Source organism: Chanodichthys erythropterus, chromosome 9, assembly GCF_024489055.1.
Source record: "Chanodichthys erythropterus isolate Z2021 chromosome 9, ASM2448905v1, whole genome shotgun sequence".
NCBI classification, from domain to species: Eukaryota; Metazoa; Chordata; class Actinopteri; order Cypriniformes; family Xenocyprididae; genus Chanodichthys; species Chanodichthys erythropterus.
The window spans coordinates 35,480,109-35,500,839 of NC_090229.1; the positions used below are offsets into that span (position 1 = coordinate 35,480,109).

The 20,731-nt window shown below is 36.9% G+C and overlaps 1 protein-coding gene across 1 annotated transcript; it reads left to right on the forward strand.

Annotated features, from left to right (window-relative positions):
- Positions 1-17,397: 17,397 nt before the first annotated feature.
- Positions 17,398-20,126, forward strand: nkx2.7 (NK2 transcription factor related 7). Its single transcript, XM_067394066.1, has 2 exons — positions 17,398-17,927; positions 19,105-20,126. Exons 1-2 carry the CDS (start codon positions 17,618-17,620, stop codon positions 19,620-19,622), a joined length of 828 nt encoding a protein of 275 aa, XP_067250167.1. The 5' UTR covers positions 17,398-17,617; the 3' UTR covers positions 19,623-20,126.
- The last annotated feature ends 605 nt before the right edge of the window (positions 20,127-20,731 follow it).

The window sequence follows — 20,731 nt, forward strand, 5'->3', positions numbered from 1 at the left end:
TGTGTATATCAAGGTGTGTTGCTCTATTCAAAACAAAAAGGCTAAAATTGGCAACGGCACAGGCAGTGATTTATAAAGAGGAGAAAGGAGGAGTGCATGGAGGGCAGAAGTAAAAAATGACACAGGGATTCAATCCAGGGTGCAGTCACAGTTCCTAATTGGACCATCATTACTATACTGCTATTTGTGGCTAAACTGTTTAAACAAAATTTCTTGGTCTTCTGCTGCCCAAATCGAATGTGACGGTTCATGTAGTGTTACATATTGGAGAGGCCATGTGAAGTTCTTTCCAGTTACTGAACCCAACCCCAAAAACAACATACATGCGCACAAGCTGTGATCTGTGTCCACACTGGCATGTCTCCACAAATTATTTAATTTAACACCGGAAAAACAGCAAGTACATTATTTTATTATTTCTCTGTTCTTGGGACTGTGGAATTATGTAACATGCTCTTTGCAGATGTACAGAGAAAAAGTCAAAAATGCAGAGAAAACTTTATAGTGTCCAAGAAAGATGATGCAATTCACATGTGTAGAAATGCCTGTAATGAGACGTCTTCCTGTTTGAGGAATATTGGATAGCTGAAAAGTTTGCTTCAAAACAAAGAAAGGTCAGTGTCCACTATGAAGTAAATTTTCTGAAAATAGTTGAATATATCCCAAAAATCTGGGATAATAAAACAAAAAAAATCTGTGGCTTCCAGTTACTCGCTTCTCATCTCCACTCAAACTCAGCAACAACTTGGTAACAAGAAAGACGATCATCATTGCCATCATTGAACTGTCTGATTTACATTTACTTACCTGCATTGTTTACTTCATTGAATGTTTAATAAATACCTGCTTGGAGTTAGTCTCTCAGACTGGTTATATTCTTACAGAAATCCAGACCTACAACAAACATGAATCCAACAGGCCCAGACCAATTCAAAGATCTGGTAGACTCAGTTCGCCATGTTCTCACCACTCTTGGACCCAGTCCATCATCGGACACCACCATCACATCACAGAGCACTTTTTCTCCCCCGATTTACATTGCCAGTCCAATGGTCAATCCTGCATCCTACTCTGGCTTGGCGGAGGACTGCAATGGCTTCCTGCTACAATGTTTGGTCGCCACACCAATTTCCCATGGAGTGAGCAAAGATTTCATTGTATGGGGGTGTTACGTCCCTTTTTGTTCTACTTTTCTGTTTTCCTTTGTTGGGAAGTGTTTGTGTGTGTGTGTCTTCTTTCCAGGAAGAAGACCGATTGGTTCCTGCAATCTAATTGGTGCCACGCCCTGCCTGGTCAGCTGACTCCTTGCTGCCTATAAAGTCTCCACCATCACTTCCTGGTTTAGCTTTTTTTTTGCTCATTTGCTGTGTTTGCTTCCTGGATACAACTGTGTATGTTTAGTTAGGCTGAGATTCTGTGTATGTTTAGTTGTGTGGTTAACTTTTTGATTGTTTATTGGATAGGGAGGTAGGATAAGTATTGTATTTTATTTCATCTTTCTTTTGTGTATTAGGGAATTTAGAGGGTTGAAAACTAGTTGCTTTCTGTTTGTTATTTTGGCCTTGTCGGCTCCTGAAGTTAAAGTACCCCCAAATCGTGCTGATTAAATCTTTGTGCTCATTAAAATACTGTTCATTCTTTTTCCAAATTCGCTGTGTCCGTGTACTCTTTCATGTGGTGCCCTTACCCCTAGACGGGGCGTAACAATCCTCTGCTCTTCTGACGAGTGCTACAATGGGCAGAAACAAAATGGTACCGGGCTGGACTGGCGACATATACGCTTAGCAGTTTTGTCATTCATTTACGTGTTACGAGTTTTCGGACACTCCATGGCTGATTCCTCAGTAAGTGATCATCTTTATCATTTACGTCAAGGAAAAAGTTCTATTACTGACTATGCCCTTTCGCACTCTAGCAGCTTCCAGTGGATGTAATGAATGATCCCTCCTCACTACTTGTCGTCAGGGACTGGAACCCACTTTACGGCTGCATCAGAGTCACCTTGCGGATGAGGACCATCAAGAATTACAGTCCTCCTCATTCCTTGGCTAGCCAGTTCAACCTGGTACTCCAGAATCAGGTAGCACCCCCAGTGGTGGTCTTACACTTCTGGAGGCCCTAAGCAAAACTTTAAGAAGGGGCCCCTGTCAAAATTTATTTTTGACGTTATATAGTGATATGCTATTAAATAATCATTGAATGCAAGGGGGACCCCTGGTGGTTCAGGGGCCCTACACACCTTTCGTAGATTGCGTGTAGGGTGGACCGGGACTAAGCAAGCCTATGCAGATCAACAAACACTCGTCTCACACCGGCTGAGCGGCAACATCAGCTGACCCAGCGGTTAGATTTATATTTTGGAACTGGTGAACATTACATTGCCTCCTGCCCCATTCGACCTCCACATCCCATGGTGTGTCACGTAACCTGTCCTAATGTTAGTACATCACCACTTACCACTATTATGAATCTTACTGCCTCTGATGTCTCCGTTTCAGACACTACCCTCCTCGATTCTGTGAGCAATTTCATTTACGGGGAATGGGGAACCAACATAATCTCAAGAAAAACCCAACAAAACTTCCTGCAAAGTCCAATCAGTAAGGGGCAAACCGCTCAGCTGTGTGTGGGACCCATCCAGCTCCAGCTCTGTCTTCAGGTGGAAATCATCATCCTCCTGGTTCTGGAGAGGTCAGCTGCTGGTGTTATACTAGGGTGCCCCTGGCTCATGAAACACAACCCTGTTCTATCCTGGTCCAATGGAGAAATCAATGAAGTGGGGTAATCAAAGTTTTCCTGACTGTTTCCCTCATCGTCCACTGCCTACTAGTTGTCATTCCATCTCCATCGACTCCACATCCATCGAGAGTCCCGTAAAGTGACATACCATCCTGCTACTCCCACTATTCTGCCCCAGGAGAGCCTCACAGTTACCCCCACACCAACCATGCACTGTGCCATTGACCACATACCAGGTGAGTAAGTGCCCCACGGAAAGATCTACCCACTCTACATAGTCGAACAGAAGGCCATGAAAGAGTGTGTGGAAGAGGCCCTGCAACAAAGCTACATCCACCTATAAAATTCCCCGGCTGCTTCCAACTGTTTCTTCATGGCTAGGAAGGACGGAGGTTTGCGACCTTGCATTGATTACCGGGCTCTCAATAAGATAACCCTCTGAATAAATGTCAATAATGGAGAACCCTCTGAAGTTACACTGGTTCCAGGAGAGTGAGAGTGTCTGGACCGCAGCTCACCACCATCTTTAGAGGGTAGTACGCCTTCATAAGAGCCACGCCGATTCCTGGAGAACCAACACCCCCACTTACCAGCCCGTGCAGAAGGTGTGACTCTCGACGAGGGACATCAGAGTGTACATGCCCTGCATAAAGCTAAGTCCCAAATACATTGGTCCCTTCACAACAGTCAAGCAAGTTAACCCAGTCACACATGAACTCAACTTCCCAACACACTACAGAATTCACCCCACCTTTCACGTCACTTCCCAAGCCTCACCACACTCCCATTTCTGATGTCTCCACAGAGCCTGGTCCTGTAGATGAACCTCCCCTGCTGTTGATCCTTGAAGATAGACCTGTATGCACTGTGAGAAAAATCTTGGACTCTGGATGGACCCTTACACACTGTGAGAGAAATCTTGGACTCTCAATGAACCTGTATATGCTGTGAGAGAAATCTTGGATTCTCAAAGAACCCTTACACACTGTGAGAGAAATCTTGGACACTCAATGAACTATTGTTAACTCAAACAATAACGTCAAAATGTTTTTTATTCATGCAATGATCCAACCCCTGTTGTTTTGGATGCACTGATTTTCATTGAATGCACACAAAAAAAAAAAAACAAAGAGAAAAGAGAAAGTCATATTGGAACAACATGAGTAAAATATGTAGTTATGTAGAAATATAGTTAGGTGTGAAAAGTACTGACTATATTATATTTATCCTAAAATTCCACATAAAATCATACAAAATGAGATAATTGTTGACATACAGTAAAAATGTAAGCAGGGTAATCGACTCATATAGTTTCTATTATCATTCCAATTGCGGATTATATTCAATACTCTCTTTTCCAACTTCTGACAACTAGGTATAATCACAAATCACTGTATACATGGCAAACATCTCTGCCTGGATGAACAGGCATCATCTGAAGCGGAATTTATGAAAAACTGTTCATTCCAGCCAAGAACTACCCTTGCCAAGACCTTGTCATTTCAATAGACAACTCAACCATCTCACCCACACAGAAAGCCAAAAACCTTGGTGTCACACTGGACAACAAGCTGTCATTTGCACCCCACATACTAACCACAGTCAAGACATGCCGATTCCTCCTGCAGAACAGAGCAATCTTATGTTGGCTTGTTTATTTTCACTAGGTTGTATTGTCTCTTTATTATAGGCCTATTCATGGGTTTCAGTCCGACCTGGAAGGCAAAAAATCCACAGAACTTCAGCACAGGCCCATCAATTTTCCACCTCAAAAGAAGGAAAAACAAAAATATATGAGCAAAATGCAAGTTTTGGGCACATGTGATCCTAGCACCTGCTGCAGTAGTCAATCACAAAACTTTTAGTCAATCACTAAAAACAGCAGACTAAAACGCTTAATGTGGAAAAACAGTTAAAGTTCCCTAATGTTCTAAAACAGTGATAAAAAAAGATTAAATTCAATACACTTTGTTGCATGCTATATACAGGCAACCTGGTGAGCCTAGAATATAACCTCAACATGCTAAATGGTTAACGTTTTCTTTATTACAGTTTTCTATGGAAAAGAGTTTAATGAGAAACTGCGTGTTGTGTTTATATTCTGGGTTCATCTGCTCGCCTGTACATAGTATGCATTAGTTCACTTTCAAATGAAAATTACCCCAAGCTTTACTTACCCTCAAGCCATTCTAGGTGTATATGACATTTTTTCCTGATGAACACAATCAGAGAAATATTAATGAATATCCTGACACATCTGAACTTTTTAATCCAGCATTTAATATGATATTGTAAAATCGATCTATTTTACTGCAGTGTCTTGCAGCATCGGCCGAGCGAACGCACCGAGTAACATTATAACATCATTTTCAACACTCTCGAATGTATCTAATATGATAAACAGAGCTGTTACCTCATACTCATGACCAGAAAAGCGGAAGCAGCGCCGGCGACTGTGGACCACATGTCCCAAGATTCCGCGCTCAAACTTGGCATCATCAAGCTATGCCTTTGTTTTGAATAGGCCTCTAGCGACCTCTAGTGGACAAAATTCTTACATACTGCACCTTTAATGTGGATGGCATAGGTAAAATCATTTGGTTCTTAGGAGAATTTGATGAGAAATGTTTGAGTTCATATTGAAATCACATTTAGTTGCAGATTAAATGGAACGTTCTCTGAACTTTGCCTAATGTAGTAGCATTAATGTGAATGTTCTTTCAAAGTTATCTGGTCTTTAATAATGTATTCAAAATGTTAGCAAAAAAAAAAGTATACATCAATCATGGAACATTTTTTCTGAAAAATTTTATAGGGCATTTGTCTAAAGTTTTGGCAAGTTTCTCTGAAAGTTATGAACAAACATTCTTCCAGTAACGTTAAAGGTGCAGTATGTAAGAATTTTGTCCGCTAGAGGTCGCTAGGGGCCTAATAAAAACAAAGGCGTAGCTTGATGACGCCAAGTTTGAGTGCGAAATCCTGGGACATGTGGTCTTCACCTCACAGCTGGTGAAAACAATCGGGATAGGACTCGGGAAGAAATCATGTTCATGGATGTGATTATTAATGTTACTGTAGTATGAAGAAGAGCAGGAGCGAGTGTTGTGGAGCTGAACGAGGAGCTGGAGCGATTGATCAACACACGCCTCACGAGCAGCGGGACTTTTATTATGACACAGTCGCCGCGCGCCGCTTCCGCTTTTCCGGTCATGAGTATGAGGTAACGCAGCTCTGTTTATCATATTAGATACATTTGAGAGTGTTGATAATTATGTTATAACGTTACTCTTAATCTGTGTTATGTTATAACACTTGTTTGAGACACACTGCAGTAAGAGAGATCGATTTTAGAATATCATATTAAATGCTGGATGGCTTGTGTTGATAAATGGCATGAAATTAATTTTAAAACGTATTGTATGATGGAGAAAATGCTGTATTACTTTTACTAAAAATAAAGCTGCATCTGATTATGCTATGTTAGCTACTTCACAAAATAGTGTTTTTCTCTGAGGCATGGTAAAGCATGGTACTCGCAAAAAATCAAGAAAATTCGATTTAAACAATAAGACTAAACGTGTTGAGCTATATAACAACAATTAGTTTTCTCACGATTTTCAAATAGTTGGAAACATTTGGGATATTATAAGTACTCAAGTGAACAAAATATATAACACTGGCCTAGTGGTTTTTGGATATTTTACTGCAAAAATATTACATATTGCACCTTTAATTGAATTAGTACAAAAACAGTATTTATAAATTGTTCATGGAATTTTTTTTTTTTCAGAATGTTCAGAATACATTCAAAACTAACGTTCCCATGGTGTTTACAAAATTATAAATTGGAGTGCCCTCTTAACATTTGTATAACCAAGAAAAATCATTCAGGGCACATTTAGAAATAATGTGTTCATAACTTAATGGGAACTTTAGTAATACATTCTATTTTAGTTAGCTGGGGGTTGGTGTCTTAGCAAATCTGATCACTGTCTGAGACATTGTTGAGATCTCTTCTGAAACTGTAGAGGAGTCAAGAGATCACTGAGCTCGAACTCTTATCAGAAAAATCTGAGAACCAGGAGACGGAAGCAAAACTCTGCGATTTTCTCCCCATTTTAATCCTATCGCTGTCTAGGAGAAACAATGAAGGGTCACACTTTAGTTTAGGGCCCAATTCTCACTATTACCTATTAACTTTGACTTTTCCCTCAATAAACTCTTAATACTTCTTATTAATAGTTAGTTGTTAAGTTTAGGAATTGGCATTAATAATAAGGATAAGGAATTAATATGTGCTTTATAAGTACTAATAAACAGCCAATATCCTAGTAATATGCATAAGTTAACAGTGAAAATTTGACTTTAAACTAAAGTGTTACCCAATTGAGATATTGAAGACACCTCCATAATTCACACAACTGCAACCTGAAGTGCTTTTCAGACCGAATGAGCGAGGACTGCCACTGATGCCGCCTCAAACACTGAAAATAAAATGAGGTGCGTGACATCTATGGTTGCAACAACTTGACTATAGTCGGTCTGCACACATATATTGTAATGGAAATGGATGTGGAGCCAGATCAGCAGCAACGAGGAGTCAGCCGCAGGGGAGACAGACAAGAACCGTAATGAGAGATAATGTTTTGTTATCTGTTAAATCACTGGCATCTGCCTGAAACTGGAGAGAGGATTTCTCAAGCGTTCTCCTTATCTTCTCAATTGCTTCTTTTTGACACGTTATACTTTCTGTAACACTGGCAAGCATCTCAGCTTGGCTTAAACTCATGACAATGCCACACTTAATCTATGCTTGTGGCACTTACAGCACTAAATTAGAGCACTAACACCAGTGAGTCAAATGGCATTGAGTGCTGAGTACACACTGCAGGGTGCATAAACAATGGGAATGTGTTAAGTTTTTAAGTATAGTCAGGGGTTTTATTTACTGAAAATCTTCACAAAACATAAAACATTACAAAGCTCCAAACGACTGTAAAAGAATCCCTCGAAATATGAATGATGATCCAATCTTTCAGCAGTTTTTAAATACAGGGTTCAGTACAGTTCAGCTCAATCAGCAGCATTTGTGTCATAATGTTGATTACCTCCTTTTATTTCAAGAAAGCAATTTCTGGGTTACGCTGTTGAGGCACTTGAATACTCGCTGTTTCAATAATAGAGCCACAATATCTGGACAATCTGTGTTAATGTGATTCGTGAAAAAAACACTTACTAATGTTGTTGTGGCTCTAAGGATGAGGACGGTCACATTTTAAAATGTAATAAATCTCTGATGGGTTAAAATTATTTATTTATTTATTTATTTTTTCATTTGTTTCACTCAGAAATATACTATTGACTTATTTTGTGTGTTTGTTTGCTTTTGAAAGAAGTCTTTTATGCATATATTTAGCCACAAAAAACAAACAAACAAACAAACAAAACAAAAAAACAGTAAAAACACCAATATTGTGAAATATTATTACAATTTAACTTGATGTACTAAAATAACTAACACTGATAAAAATAAAAGTATAATTAGGGGAAAAAAACCCAAAATGACCCCAAAATGAAATTACTCATTTTAATATGATTATTTGATGCTCAAGAAACACACTAATGTTCTAACGTTCACGAACACACACACACACACACACACACACACAGTGTGTACACATATTATTACATGTCACATTACAGCAGTACACATTGACTTTTAAGGATAATATTATATTTTGCAGCACTCTGTGGTGAAATAGTGTGGTATGTAGCCTGTTTGTGGTTAATCTCTGCAAGAATGTCTTGTGGTTAAGAGACAAACTCAATGGCAGCAGTGATCTGACCTATGCAGAATTCAATAGCATCAGAGGGCTATAATTAGATATTATTCTGAACCAGCTTGAAATCTGTTGTATTAACAATAGATAAACGGCTATATACAGTAGAGTCTTAGAAAAAAAGGATATTATATAGAACCTTTTAGGGGTTCCCTTCATAGGATCATTTTATGGAATTAGTTTTAAAGGGGACATGATATTTTGACATAGACGAGGTCATTTCAGAACTCAAAATGTCCTTGTTAGTCCAAAAACAGCTTTTATTGAAACCAAGCTCTGAAAACATTACCTTCCAAAGGATCCTAATGCTAGGAAAGTGGTTATTCATTTTCAACTATGTGAATGTGTCAGTAGAGCATTATTTGTTTGTTCAGTACCAGTGGTGTGCAGTAAAATGCTCTGAAATGAGGAGGCAAAGTTGTCTTTGAGGTTACTCAAAAGTTGATTTAAAAGTTAATTAAACAAAATCTCACCAATTTTTTAAAGAATTTTTACATATATTGCAAATTATTAAGGTAGTAACAATTTAACTAGTCACAGACACGGAGATGAACCTTTAATTTTACCAAGCTGATTGCTCACTAAAAACCCCAGTCATCATGTTTTCAGTTTGATTTGGACGTGACATAAAGCAGTGATATCTATACTTACTTACTTTTTAATTAGTCTTCCCATTAATGCCATCATTTTGTTCATTCAGATTGATTTGCGAATGAGCATGAAAACAAGAGGCTGGTTTTATCGCATGAACCAATCATATCCAATCAAATCCAATTATATCCTCATGTGACTTTCCCTCATTCATTCTCAATTACCCCCACCAAACCCAGCACACGCTTTAGGGGGTCTGTTGAAACTCAACGGGCTCAGGGGAGGCCTGAGAGACGCGGCGTCCCGCTGTAACTTTACCTGCTGGTTGTTTTACTTTAGGAAAAACAAGTGATTTATACACATTCACATGTCACATTGTGTAATATTTGCATTGTTTTATTTTTGTAATATGGATTATTTTCTCATCCAATTTTTTGACGAGGCAACTGATTTATTTATTTATTTTATTTATTTTTTTATTATCAGTAGCAATTTCCTCGTAGGCTTTGCGAACAGACTTTCACTTTAAGATATGGACCTGACAGACATGCAGAGTTAAAGCACTATCAAAATTAATTTTGATTTTTAATTTTGATTTGTTTTTTTTATTTAATTCATTTGTTTTCTTAATTTAATTCATTTTTAATTATACTTAAATTGTATGTATTATACAATTATTTAAGACATTTCTCATATTATTCTCATATTAGTCATAAAGGTTTTTTTTTTTTTTTTTTTTTTATTGAGTCCAGAACTTTTTTGTTTCTAAGGAGTAAAGCTCAAGTGTGTTTGTAAACCCTGTTTGAAAGACGATAACCTCTGCTCCTTGCTTTCTCTACACTGGTTTGAGATTGTGAGTTGAGATAGTTGTGCTGTGAAATTCCTTCTATCATTCGATTCAACCACTTTTAGCAATTGCAGTGCATTTTCTTCTCACCAGCAGGGGTCAGTGTTCACTGTGTTTTCTGAAGGGGTTCCACATAAAATGTAATGTGTGTGAGAGAAGAGAGATGTTACACCTGCCTTGTATCTCTAGGATAGTAAAGCCTTCATTGATATCAATATATTTTTTAAACTCATGAAAGTACCCACAGTGTGTAATTTCTTATAGGTATCCTGAATATATAGGTTATTTTAAAATTATTTTTTTCTTTATATTTTTCACAGCTAAGACAAGACATACTTATGATCAAGAAAAAAATGTAGAATAGATCCCAATTAACATTTCTATTTTTTATTTGGTAATGCTTTACAATAAGGTTTTATTTGTTAACATTAATTTACTGCATTAGTTAGCATGAACTAACAATAGCCTACTTATAAATCATTTATTAATCTTAGTTAAAGGGAATGTTCACCCAAAAAAGAAAATTTGATGTTTATCTGCTTACCCCCAGCGCATCCAAGATGTAGGTGACTTTGTTTCTTCAGTAGAACACAAATGATGATTTTTAACTCCAACCATTGCCGTCTGTCAGTCAAATAATGCGAGTGGATGGGAACTTCTACTAAAAGAGTAAATAAAACTTGCACAGACAAGTCCAAATTAAACCCTGCGGCTCGTGACGACACATTGATGTCCTAAGACACGAAACGATCGGTTTGTGTGATAAACCGAACAGTATTTATATAATTTTTTACCTCTAATACACCACTATGTCCAACTGCGTTCAGCACTCATTAGTAAGGTCTGATTGCGCTCTGATAGCGGCAGTGATGTCTCGCTCACACTGAAGTATAAGCGCAAGACATCACTGCCGCTGTCAGAGCGTGATAAGACCTCACTAAGCGGATAAACAACAAATTTTCTATCCCTTTAATGTTAATTTCAACATATGCTAATACAATTTTGAGATCAAAAGTTGAAAATTGACATTAATTCAGGCACTATGAACTAACATGAACATTTTGATTGACTAACATTAACAAAGGTTAATAATGTTGTAAAAAATATTGCTAAATGTTTTTTCATTAACCAATGTTAACAAGTGAGACCTTTTATTTTTTTGGATTAAATTATTATTTTTTAGAAATAATGTTCAAAGTTAGGTTCCAAAATGATCAGATTTTGATGTTGATTAAACATATTTGTACACAGAGTGAATGAAAAGAGTGTTCTGTGCTACTCATTCAGATCCTGCCTTGAACTGTAATAACCAGACTTACAGGGACATCTAGTGGCTACAGATACACTGACAACAATATAGGCTTCTATTGATATACACCAATCAGGCATAACACTATGAGCACTGACAGGTGAAGTGAATAACACTGATTATCTCTTCATAGATAGTGGGTGGATATTTTAGGCAGCAAGTGAACATTTGGTCCTCAAAGTTGATGTGTTAGAAGCAGGATAAATGGGTAAGCGTAAGGATTTGAGCGAGTTTGACAAGGACCAAATTGTGATGGCTAGATGACTGGATCAGAGCATCTCCAAAACTGCAGCTCTTGTGGGGTGTTCCCGGTCTGCAGTGGTCAGTATCTATCAAAAGTGCTACAAGGAAGGAACAGTGGTGAACCGGTGACAGGGTCATGGGCGGCCGAGGATCATTGATGCACGTGGAGAGCGAAGGCTGGTCCGTGTGGTCCGATCCAACAGATGAGCTACTGTAGTTCAAATTGCTCAAGAAGTTAATGCTGGTTCTGATAGAAAGGTGTCAGAATACACAGTGCATCAGTTTGTTTCGTATGGAGCTGCATAGCTGCAGACCAGTCAGGGTGCCCATGCTGACCCCTGTCCACCACTGAAAGTGCCAACAGTGAGCATCAGAACTGGACCACGGAGCAATGGAAGAAGGTGGCCTGATCTGATGAATCATGTTTTCTTTTACATCACGTGGATGGCCGGGTGTGTGTGCGTCTCTTACCTGAGGAACACATGTCACCAGGATGCACTATGGGAAGAAGGCAAGCTGGTGGAGGCAGTGTGATGCTTTGGGAAAAGTTGTTCTGCTGGGAAACCTTGGGTCCTGCCATCCATGTGGATGTTACTTTGCACCTACCTAAGCATTGCAGACCATGTACACCCATTTATGAAAAAAAAAAAAAAAATGGTATTCCCTGGTTGAGACTCTTTCAGCAGGATAATGCTCCTGCCACAAAGCAAAAATGGTTCAGGAATGGTTTGAGGAGCACAACAACAAGTTTGAGGTGTTGACTTGGCCTCCAAATTCCCCAGATCTCAATCCAATCGAGCATCTGTGGGATGTGCTGAACAAACAAGTTGATCCATGGAGGCTCTGCTGCTAACATCTTGGTGTCAGATACCACAGCACACCTTCAGGGGTCTAGTGGAGTCCATGCCTCGACGGGTCAGGGCTGTTAGGACCAATATTCGGAAGGTGGTCATAATGCCTGATCAGTGTGTGTATATGTCTCTGGTCATTTTTCAATAATTATTTGACACAATGTGCTCTTATTAGCACCATATGGAGAGTGAGACAAATTTCTGATATGCACATTTGGATGTACATGTTTCGAATTAACCCGCAAAAACATTTCTTCATTGGAAACAGGAAACAAACACTTCCACAGCTTCCGTGTGTTCCCTTTCCATTCAGGTTTCTCGTCATGTGAGTTGTCAATCAAAATGCACTTCTGCCGCTGTATGAAGTTACAGGTTTCAGAAAAGCACACCAACTGAATCTCGAGTAACGTTTTGATGGAGCTCTCCGGTGACTAACTGTTTAAAGAGAGGGCTCGGAGGCGAGTGTCTCCTTTCTTTCTCCTTTCAGTTGCCATCAGCGCTCTTTTTTACAGTATGATTAATTACTGTTATTACTTAACTGCCGTCTTACGTTACATTGCCGTCATTTGCAGCGAGATCATGGAGCCCATCAGCTTCGCTCAGAGGGCAAAGGATTGGTTGGGGTTTATGAATGCTGGGGCCCCAAATTTGCAGAACTCAGGACAGAGATGCGCAATTATAGTCATTACCTCATCAATGAGTGACAGGATCAAAACTGTTCTGTGGAAATACACCTACTGCCTGTACCAGATAAAAGCCTGGACACACATAAACACTGAATTTGTTTCTCACCTTTAGTTATTATAATTGATTGATTATTGTTTATTGGACATCATTTAAACAATAATTTATTCAAATTGAACAGGTAAGGCTTACATTCTTGTTTAACTTACTACAGAGAATCTGAAAGAAATTTATTAAAAACTAATTATTAGTTATAATGACATAATGTGGGTTCAGCCATAACTGTCCAACGTCACAGGACGCACGCCATGATGCAAGCTCAGTGACGACTACTCATTGTCATACTTAGCCTACATTTATTTAATTTCATTTCATTATGAAATGTGGAAATAGTAATAAAAAAAAAGTAAACGTGATTAAACTTTAGATAAGTATAGTTTACTTTCTATTATAATCTTGAGTCTCGAATTAAAACAAGCTCCAGCTATAGTTATATTTAGCTTCAGGTGTAATATGGTCTATATTTTCCCCACATATCCTATTCTCTGTGAGGATGTTATACTGTTAATGCAGACGATCACCGATCAAACAACACATGTGTCCCATAAAAGAGCCAGCACAATCACAAAAATAAGGACGACATAAAAACACTTCAATTAAACAAGAGTGTATTATTTAGGCTGTGCAACATTCAGATTTTGCAAAGAGACAAAAAGTAAGACAAAATGTGTATGCTTTTGATTTTATTTTTATTTTGTAATTAAGTAACGCCATAATAAAAGATGAGAATTATGAACAAAATAGAGTGGAGAGATAAGGGGTTAACAGTATATTTATTGATATATATATATATATATATATATATATATATATATATATATATATATATATATATATATATATATATATATATATATATAATTTATTGATAATTCCCCCACTTGTTTTGCCCTGATGAAAAAAAAAAAAAAAAAACGTATTTAGATCACTTTCCTTGCTGTTGTCACACTGTTGTCATTAACTTGCCTATTATTGAATGACTTTCAGCCAATAAATACATCAACAGTAAAACGAAATAGCAAAAATGGAAAAACTAAAAATGTAAATAAAATGTCAAAACGTAAAACGTCAAAACGTAAAGTCAAAAAAAAAACAAAAAAAAACATTGTTTTTTGGTCAAATGTAACTGAACTATATAACATTAAAACACGTCTGACAAAAGATTTTACTCCAACCGCGTGACCTGACATTTATGAAAAATATTATTAATCTTCAAATCGCATCTTTCAGTTACTCAATATTTACTCAACAACTATTAGAAAATGATTATAGGAAAATGGCATTGGGATTTTAGTTCATTGGAAAGAATTCACACAAAAAAAAGAAATAAAGAAAGAAAGAAAGAAAGAAAGAAAGAAAGAAAGAAAGAAAGAAAGAAAGAAAGAAAGAAAGAAAGAAAGAAAGAAAGAAAGAAGAAGAAGGTTTTTGAACTAGATGTTTTGAAACCTCTACAAAACCACATATATTTGTTTAATATGTACTCAAACCCTAATACTGAGATTAAACCATTATCACAACTTATCAGTGACAAATGGTCCCAATCTCTTCTAAATGTGTGTGTAACTGTTGTGTGGCAGTTGTGGAAATAGATATCTTTTTACATCAAATATTAATGAAGTAAAAGGTCACTTTAGTGTACAGAAAGAGAGTGCAGTTTCATGACTGTCTCTTAAAACACTTTTGAAAAATTACACTTTATTGTCAAATTTAAAGTTTTACTTTAAACTAATTTACTTTAAGCTCATCTTTTGTCATGCTTTGAGAAGTACACTTACTCTGGTGTGTTGACTAATACATACTAAGGCACAAATGAAGTTTTATCTGTCGTGTGTTATTTAAAGTTAATATATTTAATGCAACTATCATTACGAATGTGTAATTACAAATATATTAAAAAAAATAAATTTCAATAAAAATAACTACATTAAAGTGTATTTTAGTTTATTATAAAGGCTTGTCAGTACATTCAGCAGCACACTTTAACCATATTTCAAAGACAATAGAATTATGAAATTACATAAAGTTTAATATAAAGATGTACTTTTCATGTAAAAATGTACTCTTAAGTTTAAGCAATTGCATTTAATATAAATTAATATGTACATTTAAAGCTGAATACATTTCATTTAATTTCAAATTGCATGCAATTAAGAGTCCGAAAACATTATTTTCGATCATACTTAAATATAAAAGAGGCTAGCTTTAATATTTCCGTAACAATAAACTACTCTTTTTAAAAGTTTGCTAAAGTGTACTTCTTTTTCACATGGGCATGCATGGAGCAAACCTAGGTTAAATAGAAAATTTTGTACATAGAGAGCGATAAATATGAATTGTGATACACTGCATAATTCGCATCTCTATTACAACGACGTGTTGATTAGATTTTTATCATTTTATTTCACCTTGATTTATTTAACAATAATTAAATGATTAATTATGAACATTTCATATAAAAAAATTGTGTTCTATTTTTATTTTAAACGAGGGAAAATCTTTAGTCAAGTCAAGGCTTTAAAAATGATTTTAATAACCTTTTAATAACGCGGCCTTGAACAAATATAGCCTAATATAAGTAGCCTAAATACATTATATAAATGAAACATTAAATTCTTAACTATAACGTTTGTATACATGCTGATAGCTATAGGTCTGTGAATAAAGGGCGGTGAGTGCTGTAGTTTGTGTGATGAAGGCAGTAATGGACGGACAGCAGAAGTGTAATCCGGTGGTCGCGAGACTCTTCCTGTGCGTCTGAACCTCAGTCAAGCATTGCGGGCTGGCGCCAGAGACTACATCAGGTGTAGGGTTACTGTTTGTTGTGGCCTGTGTACACTAATAGGCCTGTTGGATGTCAGTGTTGGCGTCACCTTTTCGGACATCCACTCTGCTTCACCGAAACACAAACCAATTTACCCCCATGAGTGTGAATGAAGGAAGCCGTAGGTTACCTGTGCAGACTGGGGTAATTAGTAACACGTTTACATAATATTAAGTTATTTAACCAACTATCGGTTACACTTTATTGTAAGGTGTCATTGTAACACTGCAATTATACTGAGTAATATTAAGGATGTACTATAGGGTTAGGATTAGGGTTTGGTTGGGTTTAGGGTTAGTTGCATGTAATTATGCATAAGTAATTAGTACTGCATGTAACATATGTAACACTATAAAATAAAGTGTTACTCAAATACCTTGACTTAGGCTATTGCATCTATACAACAGCTTTGGATAAGAATAGGCTGTTCATGTATTCTTATCCTCATTAATGCAATTAATACATTATTAAAATGTAGGCTATTACTGAAAGTTAATAACTGCCATTAATACAGATTTATCTGAAAACTCTAAAACATGCTGGGTTGTGTCGACCCAAATTGGACAAATATGGACAAACCCAACCGTTGGGTTAAACATTTATTTTAAAAAATGTAATCCAATGGCTGGGTTTGTCCATATTTGACCAAAATTTGAATTGAAACAACCCAGCATGTTTTAGAATGGATAATATTATTATTAATAATAAAATATTGTGTTATTTTTAAGGTTTTTGAAACATTGAATTTCGAATGGTTCTCAGTTGAGACACTGATTGGTTGCATGAAGCGAAAGTTATGAATAAATCTTAAATGATTCCAGACCAGTCATATCATTGCAATTGAATTTCTGAACGTTCAATGGCTAAAAGAATGCCATCGAAAAGCTATTAATTAGTAACATTGGACTATATGATCAGTTAAGACTCTAACATTAATGGCTAACAACGACAACTAGGCTAAATCAAAAAATAAAGTTGTTTCAGTCAAGTTGAGGAACACTTTCATACTTTAACATACTGATCCAATTTTCTACCTGAATTTATTACTTGATCTAGTCGTTATTAAATTAAACTTCGTTTTTGTTACCTAATAGTTCACAATATTAATAGGTTAATATTTTTTACTTTATTAAAACTATTTAATTTTGGCTACCTGAAGTAGCTTACCTTGAGGTTACGTGGCAAAATAGTGTGCACTACAACTGAGTTAATCTAATCAACTCGCCTTTATATTTCATATTAAATGGCATTTCAGTCCCTCTTTTGGAGACTTTTAAAGCTGTTGTGAAATGCCTGTTGTGAGTTAGGACAGGTGATGATGGGAGGCACAGAATGGGAGGGGTCGATCTGAGATAAGGACGCTGTCTATTAGATAAGAGCGCTTCTCTCCGCACCTTCAGCCGGCGGAAAGAGGAAGATAGAGGCTATTCTTCATCTGCTTCTGCGTCAGACAACGCTAAACGAGGCGATACGTTAAGAAGAATTCACTGCAGTGGACCATATTCTTCTGCTCACCTGTGGACATCTGTAGGAACTTTACAAAGTCAACTGATGTTGCTTTGCGTTTGACAAGGTGAAACGAAGAACCTTTCTTCCACCTTTCTTCAAGCACCCGCGCAAATCTGTCGAGCGATGCTTCCGAGTCCCGTAACCTCAACTCCGTTTTCGGTAAAGGACATCCTCAAACTGGAACAGCAACACGCTCTGAACCCCAATGGATTCGTGGGAGTTGAGCAGGACACTGTACCGCTGCAGTCGCTTCAGCTTCAGTGCATGCAGAGCACACTGAGCCGGAGTCTGGATCTCCTCTACAGCCCCGAGAAGCACAGCGCGATCGCTGCGGAGCAGGTGAAGTGCGCCCTGAATTCAGATGACTTTGATATGGTCCGAAGCTCCTGCGGGTCTCCAACGGAGGAGGAGATGGATCCAAACGAAGACACAAGTAGGATATTTATACTGTCAAATCATTGGAAGGATCTCTTTACCACCTCTTTTATTAATTAATATACGTGTAGCCTAACTTCAAGAACCATTAACTTATCTGAGAAACATCTAAAGTTTTCTTTAATCTATAAAGAATAGAATCTCACAGCAAATATACGAATTCATACGTTTTTTTGGTAAATCGTATAACCCATCAGTGGTTCTTGATTAAAAGGTTCTTCACTAATCGGTTCTGCCAAGAACCACTGAAGAAAACTTATTATTTAATAAATATAATGTTATTGTTGTTTCTATGAAAGCACATACTGACTAATCAGTTCTGTAGGCAGAATTCTGGTAAATTGGGACACTTTTTATCATTGAAATGACTGGGGAAATGTCCCAATTATCCTGAATTAACCTTAATATACAACATAACAAACATATAGACAGATTACTTGCAAAGGGTAGTCAGTTACTGATTCCAAATTGCATGAAAAAATTGTAATTAGTAACGTAATCCAATACATTACAAGGTAATCTGATTATTTTTTGATTACTTTTGACCTAACTCGTTTATCACACCAATTTGAACAGGAAAATCAAACCATACACTATACAAATAATTGTTGGTTTAACTTAAAAAGTAAGTTGGTTGCCATAAATATGATTACATTAACTAAAAATTTTAATTAATTTTTTAAAAAATTAAATTAATTAAAAAATTGAGTTAATACAATGAAATCGGTTGGTTTAATCAACAGAAACTCAAAATATTAAGTATATCTGAACCACATTAATTATTGAAGCTGATTTGACAAAAGAAAAAATTTTGTGATAACAAATCATGGAAATACTTTTTTACAGTGTACTGATATAAAATACAAAGAGGAAAAAAAATAAATTCTTTGTTATCAACAACATGAAGTGCATTAAATGTTACATGGGGTTCGTTATGGAACTGCAGGGGTTCTTACAAAAAGTAACTGTAGTCATGAGTATTTAAAAACGTAATATAATTATATTACAAGTACTTTATTTATGTATTCTGATTACGTAATCCAGATTACATCAGTTATCAAGCACTGCATATATAGATTATTAATGGGCCTGTTATTATTGTTGTTTGATTCCCTTCAATCAGTGCATTTCACTTCATATTTATAAGCAGAATATTTTATTATCTTAATTTGCAGGCATGTGTCCATTTGACGACTCCAGTTATAATGGTAGAAAAGATGAAACATCGCGGGAGAAACCCAAGCAGAGGCTGCGCAGGAAACCCCGCGTGCTCTTCTCTCAAACTCAAGTGTTTGAGCTAGAAAGACGCTTCAAGCAGCAGAGATACCTTTCCGCACCCGAGAGAGACCACCTGGCTCATGTTCTGAAGCTCACCTCGACACAGGTCAAAATATGGTTCCAAAACCGGAGGTACAAGTGCAAGAGACAGCGACAGGATAAAAGCCTCGAGCTGGCCGGCCCGCGAAGGGTGGCGGTGCCCGTGCTGGTGCGAGATGGCAAACCCTGTCATGGAGCTCCTTACAATGTCACTGTGTCGTATCCCTACAATAATTATTACAACAGCTATGGAAATAACCCGTACCACTGTAACTTCACTTCTGTGCCCTCGATTGCCAACGCAAGTCAGATACCGAACCACTTTGTGGATATGAATTTGACGACGGGAAGTGTCGATGGGATCAGAACTTGGTGAGACTTGGGATCAGTCATGAGAAGATTTTGGATTAAGACTATTTAACCGAATGGCACTGAGGAGAAAACACTGTCATATATTGTTGTCTGATTTTTTATATATATATATTTTGTTTTTATATCAGTGGTTTACAAAACAATCGACACCAAATAAAGACTAAATATTTAATACATTTCACGGAAATTTTGTCATGCTTGTAGAGTCATGTTGAGGTTTTTCAAGAAAGCTAAATCATCCCAAATACGACCTTTATCGTGAGATTGACTGTTATTGGCTTATCCCTGAAGTAACGAATTTAACATAGGCCATCTATTAAAGGAAAATACAATACTGCTGGTGTCTGTGAGTTCAAATAAACCTTTACTCGGACCAAACATGTTCAAATGAAATCTGAAAAAGTGATTTTTCTGTAAGCATTTGTGGCATCCATTTCACAATAATTTTCTACTGTATTTTTCGACTCCGACTTTATTTATTTATTTTTTTTACACTGAGAGAAATAACCGGCGGGTTTCTGTAACATAAGGCTCAATAAATTCCAGTTTTAATGCAAAATGTGGACTTATTTGGATTATGTGTTTCTCTAAGTTAGCCTAACATAAGAAACAAGAAAAAATGGCCTGTGAGCTCGTTCAGGTTACTATCTATTGCAGAATGGCAGGGTTCACTGTACAAAAGAGAAAATGTCCAGTTTTTATCTGATTTTATCCTTTTTTTCTTTTCGTTTGTTTTTCGCTGGTGTAACCCAATGTATCCAGTCATATTATTCATATCAACATTTTATTTTAGAGTAGGCCTATTGTGTCTCTCAGAAATTTTTGTGTGTAAAATGTTTCGCGAATTTACTTTACAAATTAATATTAGTCAACATTTAATTCTATTCAAATCGATTAAAAAAGTTGATACAACTAAAGTTAAGCAAGACGCTGCAAAAATAACATCGTCAATTATCTCCCAATCTTAACGCTTTCCAATGAGCTTGTCATTACACTCACATTAGCCAAACAGATAAAACAATTGAAGAGACGCGATAAGTCGCAGTACCCGGGATGCAGCGCTGAGAGTAAACAGAACCGCAGACAAGCCGGCACTTTCAGTCTCCCGATCTG

What these genes read in the sequence shown, in the direction of transcription:
- nkx2.7 (XM_067394066.1), top strand. Translation starts at nt 17,618, where the DNA reads ATGCTTCCGAGTCCCGTAACCTCAACTCCGTTTTCGGTAAAGGACATC. An exon ending in GGATCCAAACGAAGACACAA is followed by an intron (nt 17,928 to 19,104) that starts GTAGGATATTTA and finishes CTTAATTTGCAG; the next exon opens with GCATGTGTCCATTTGACGAC.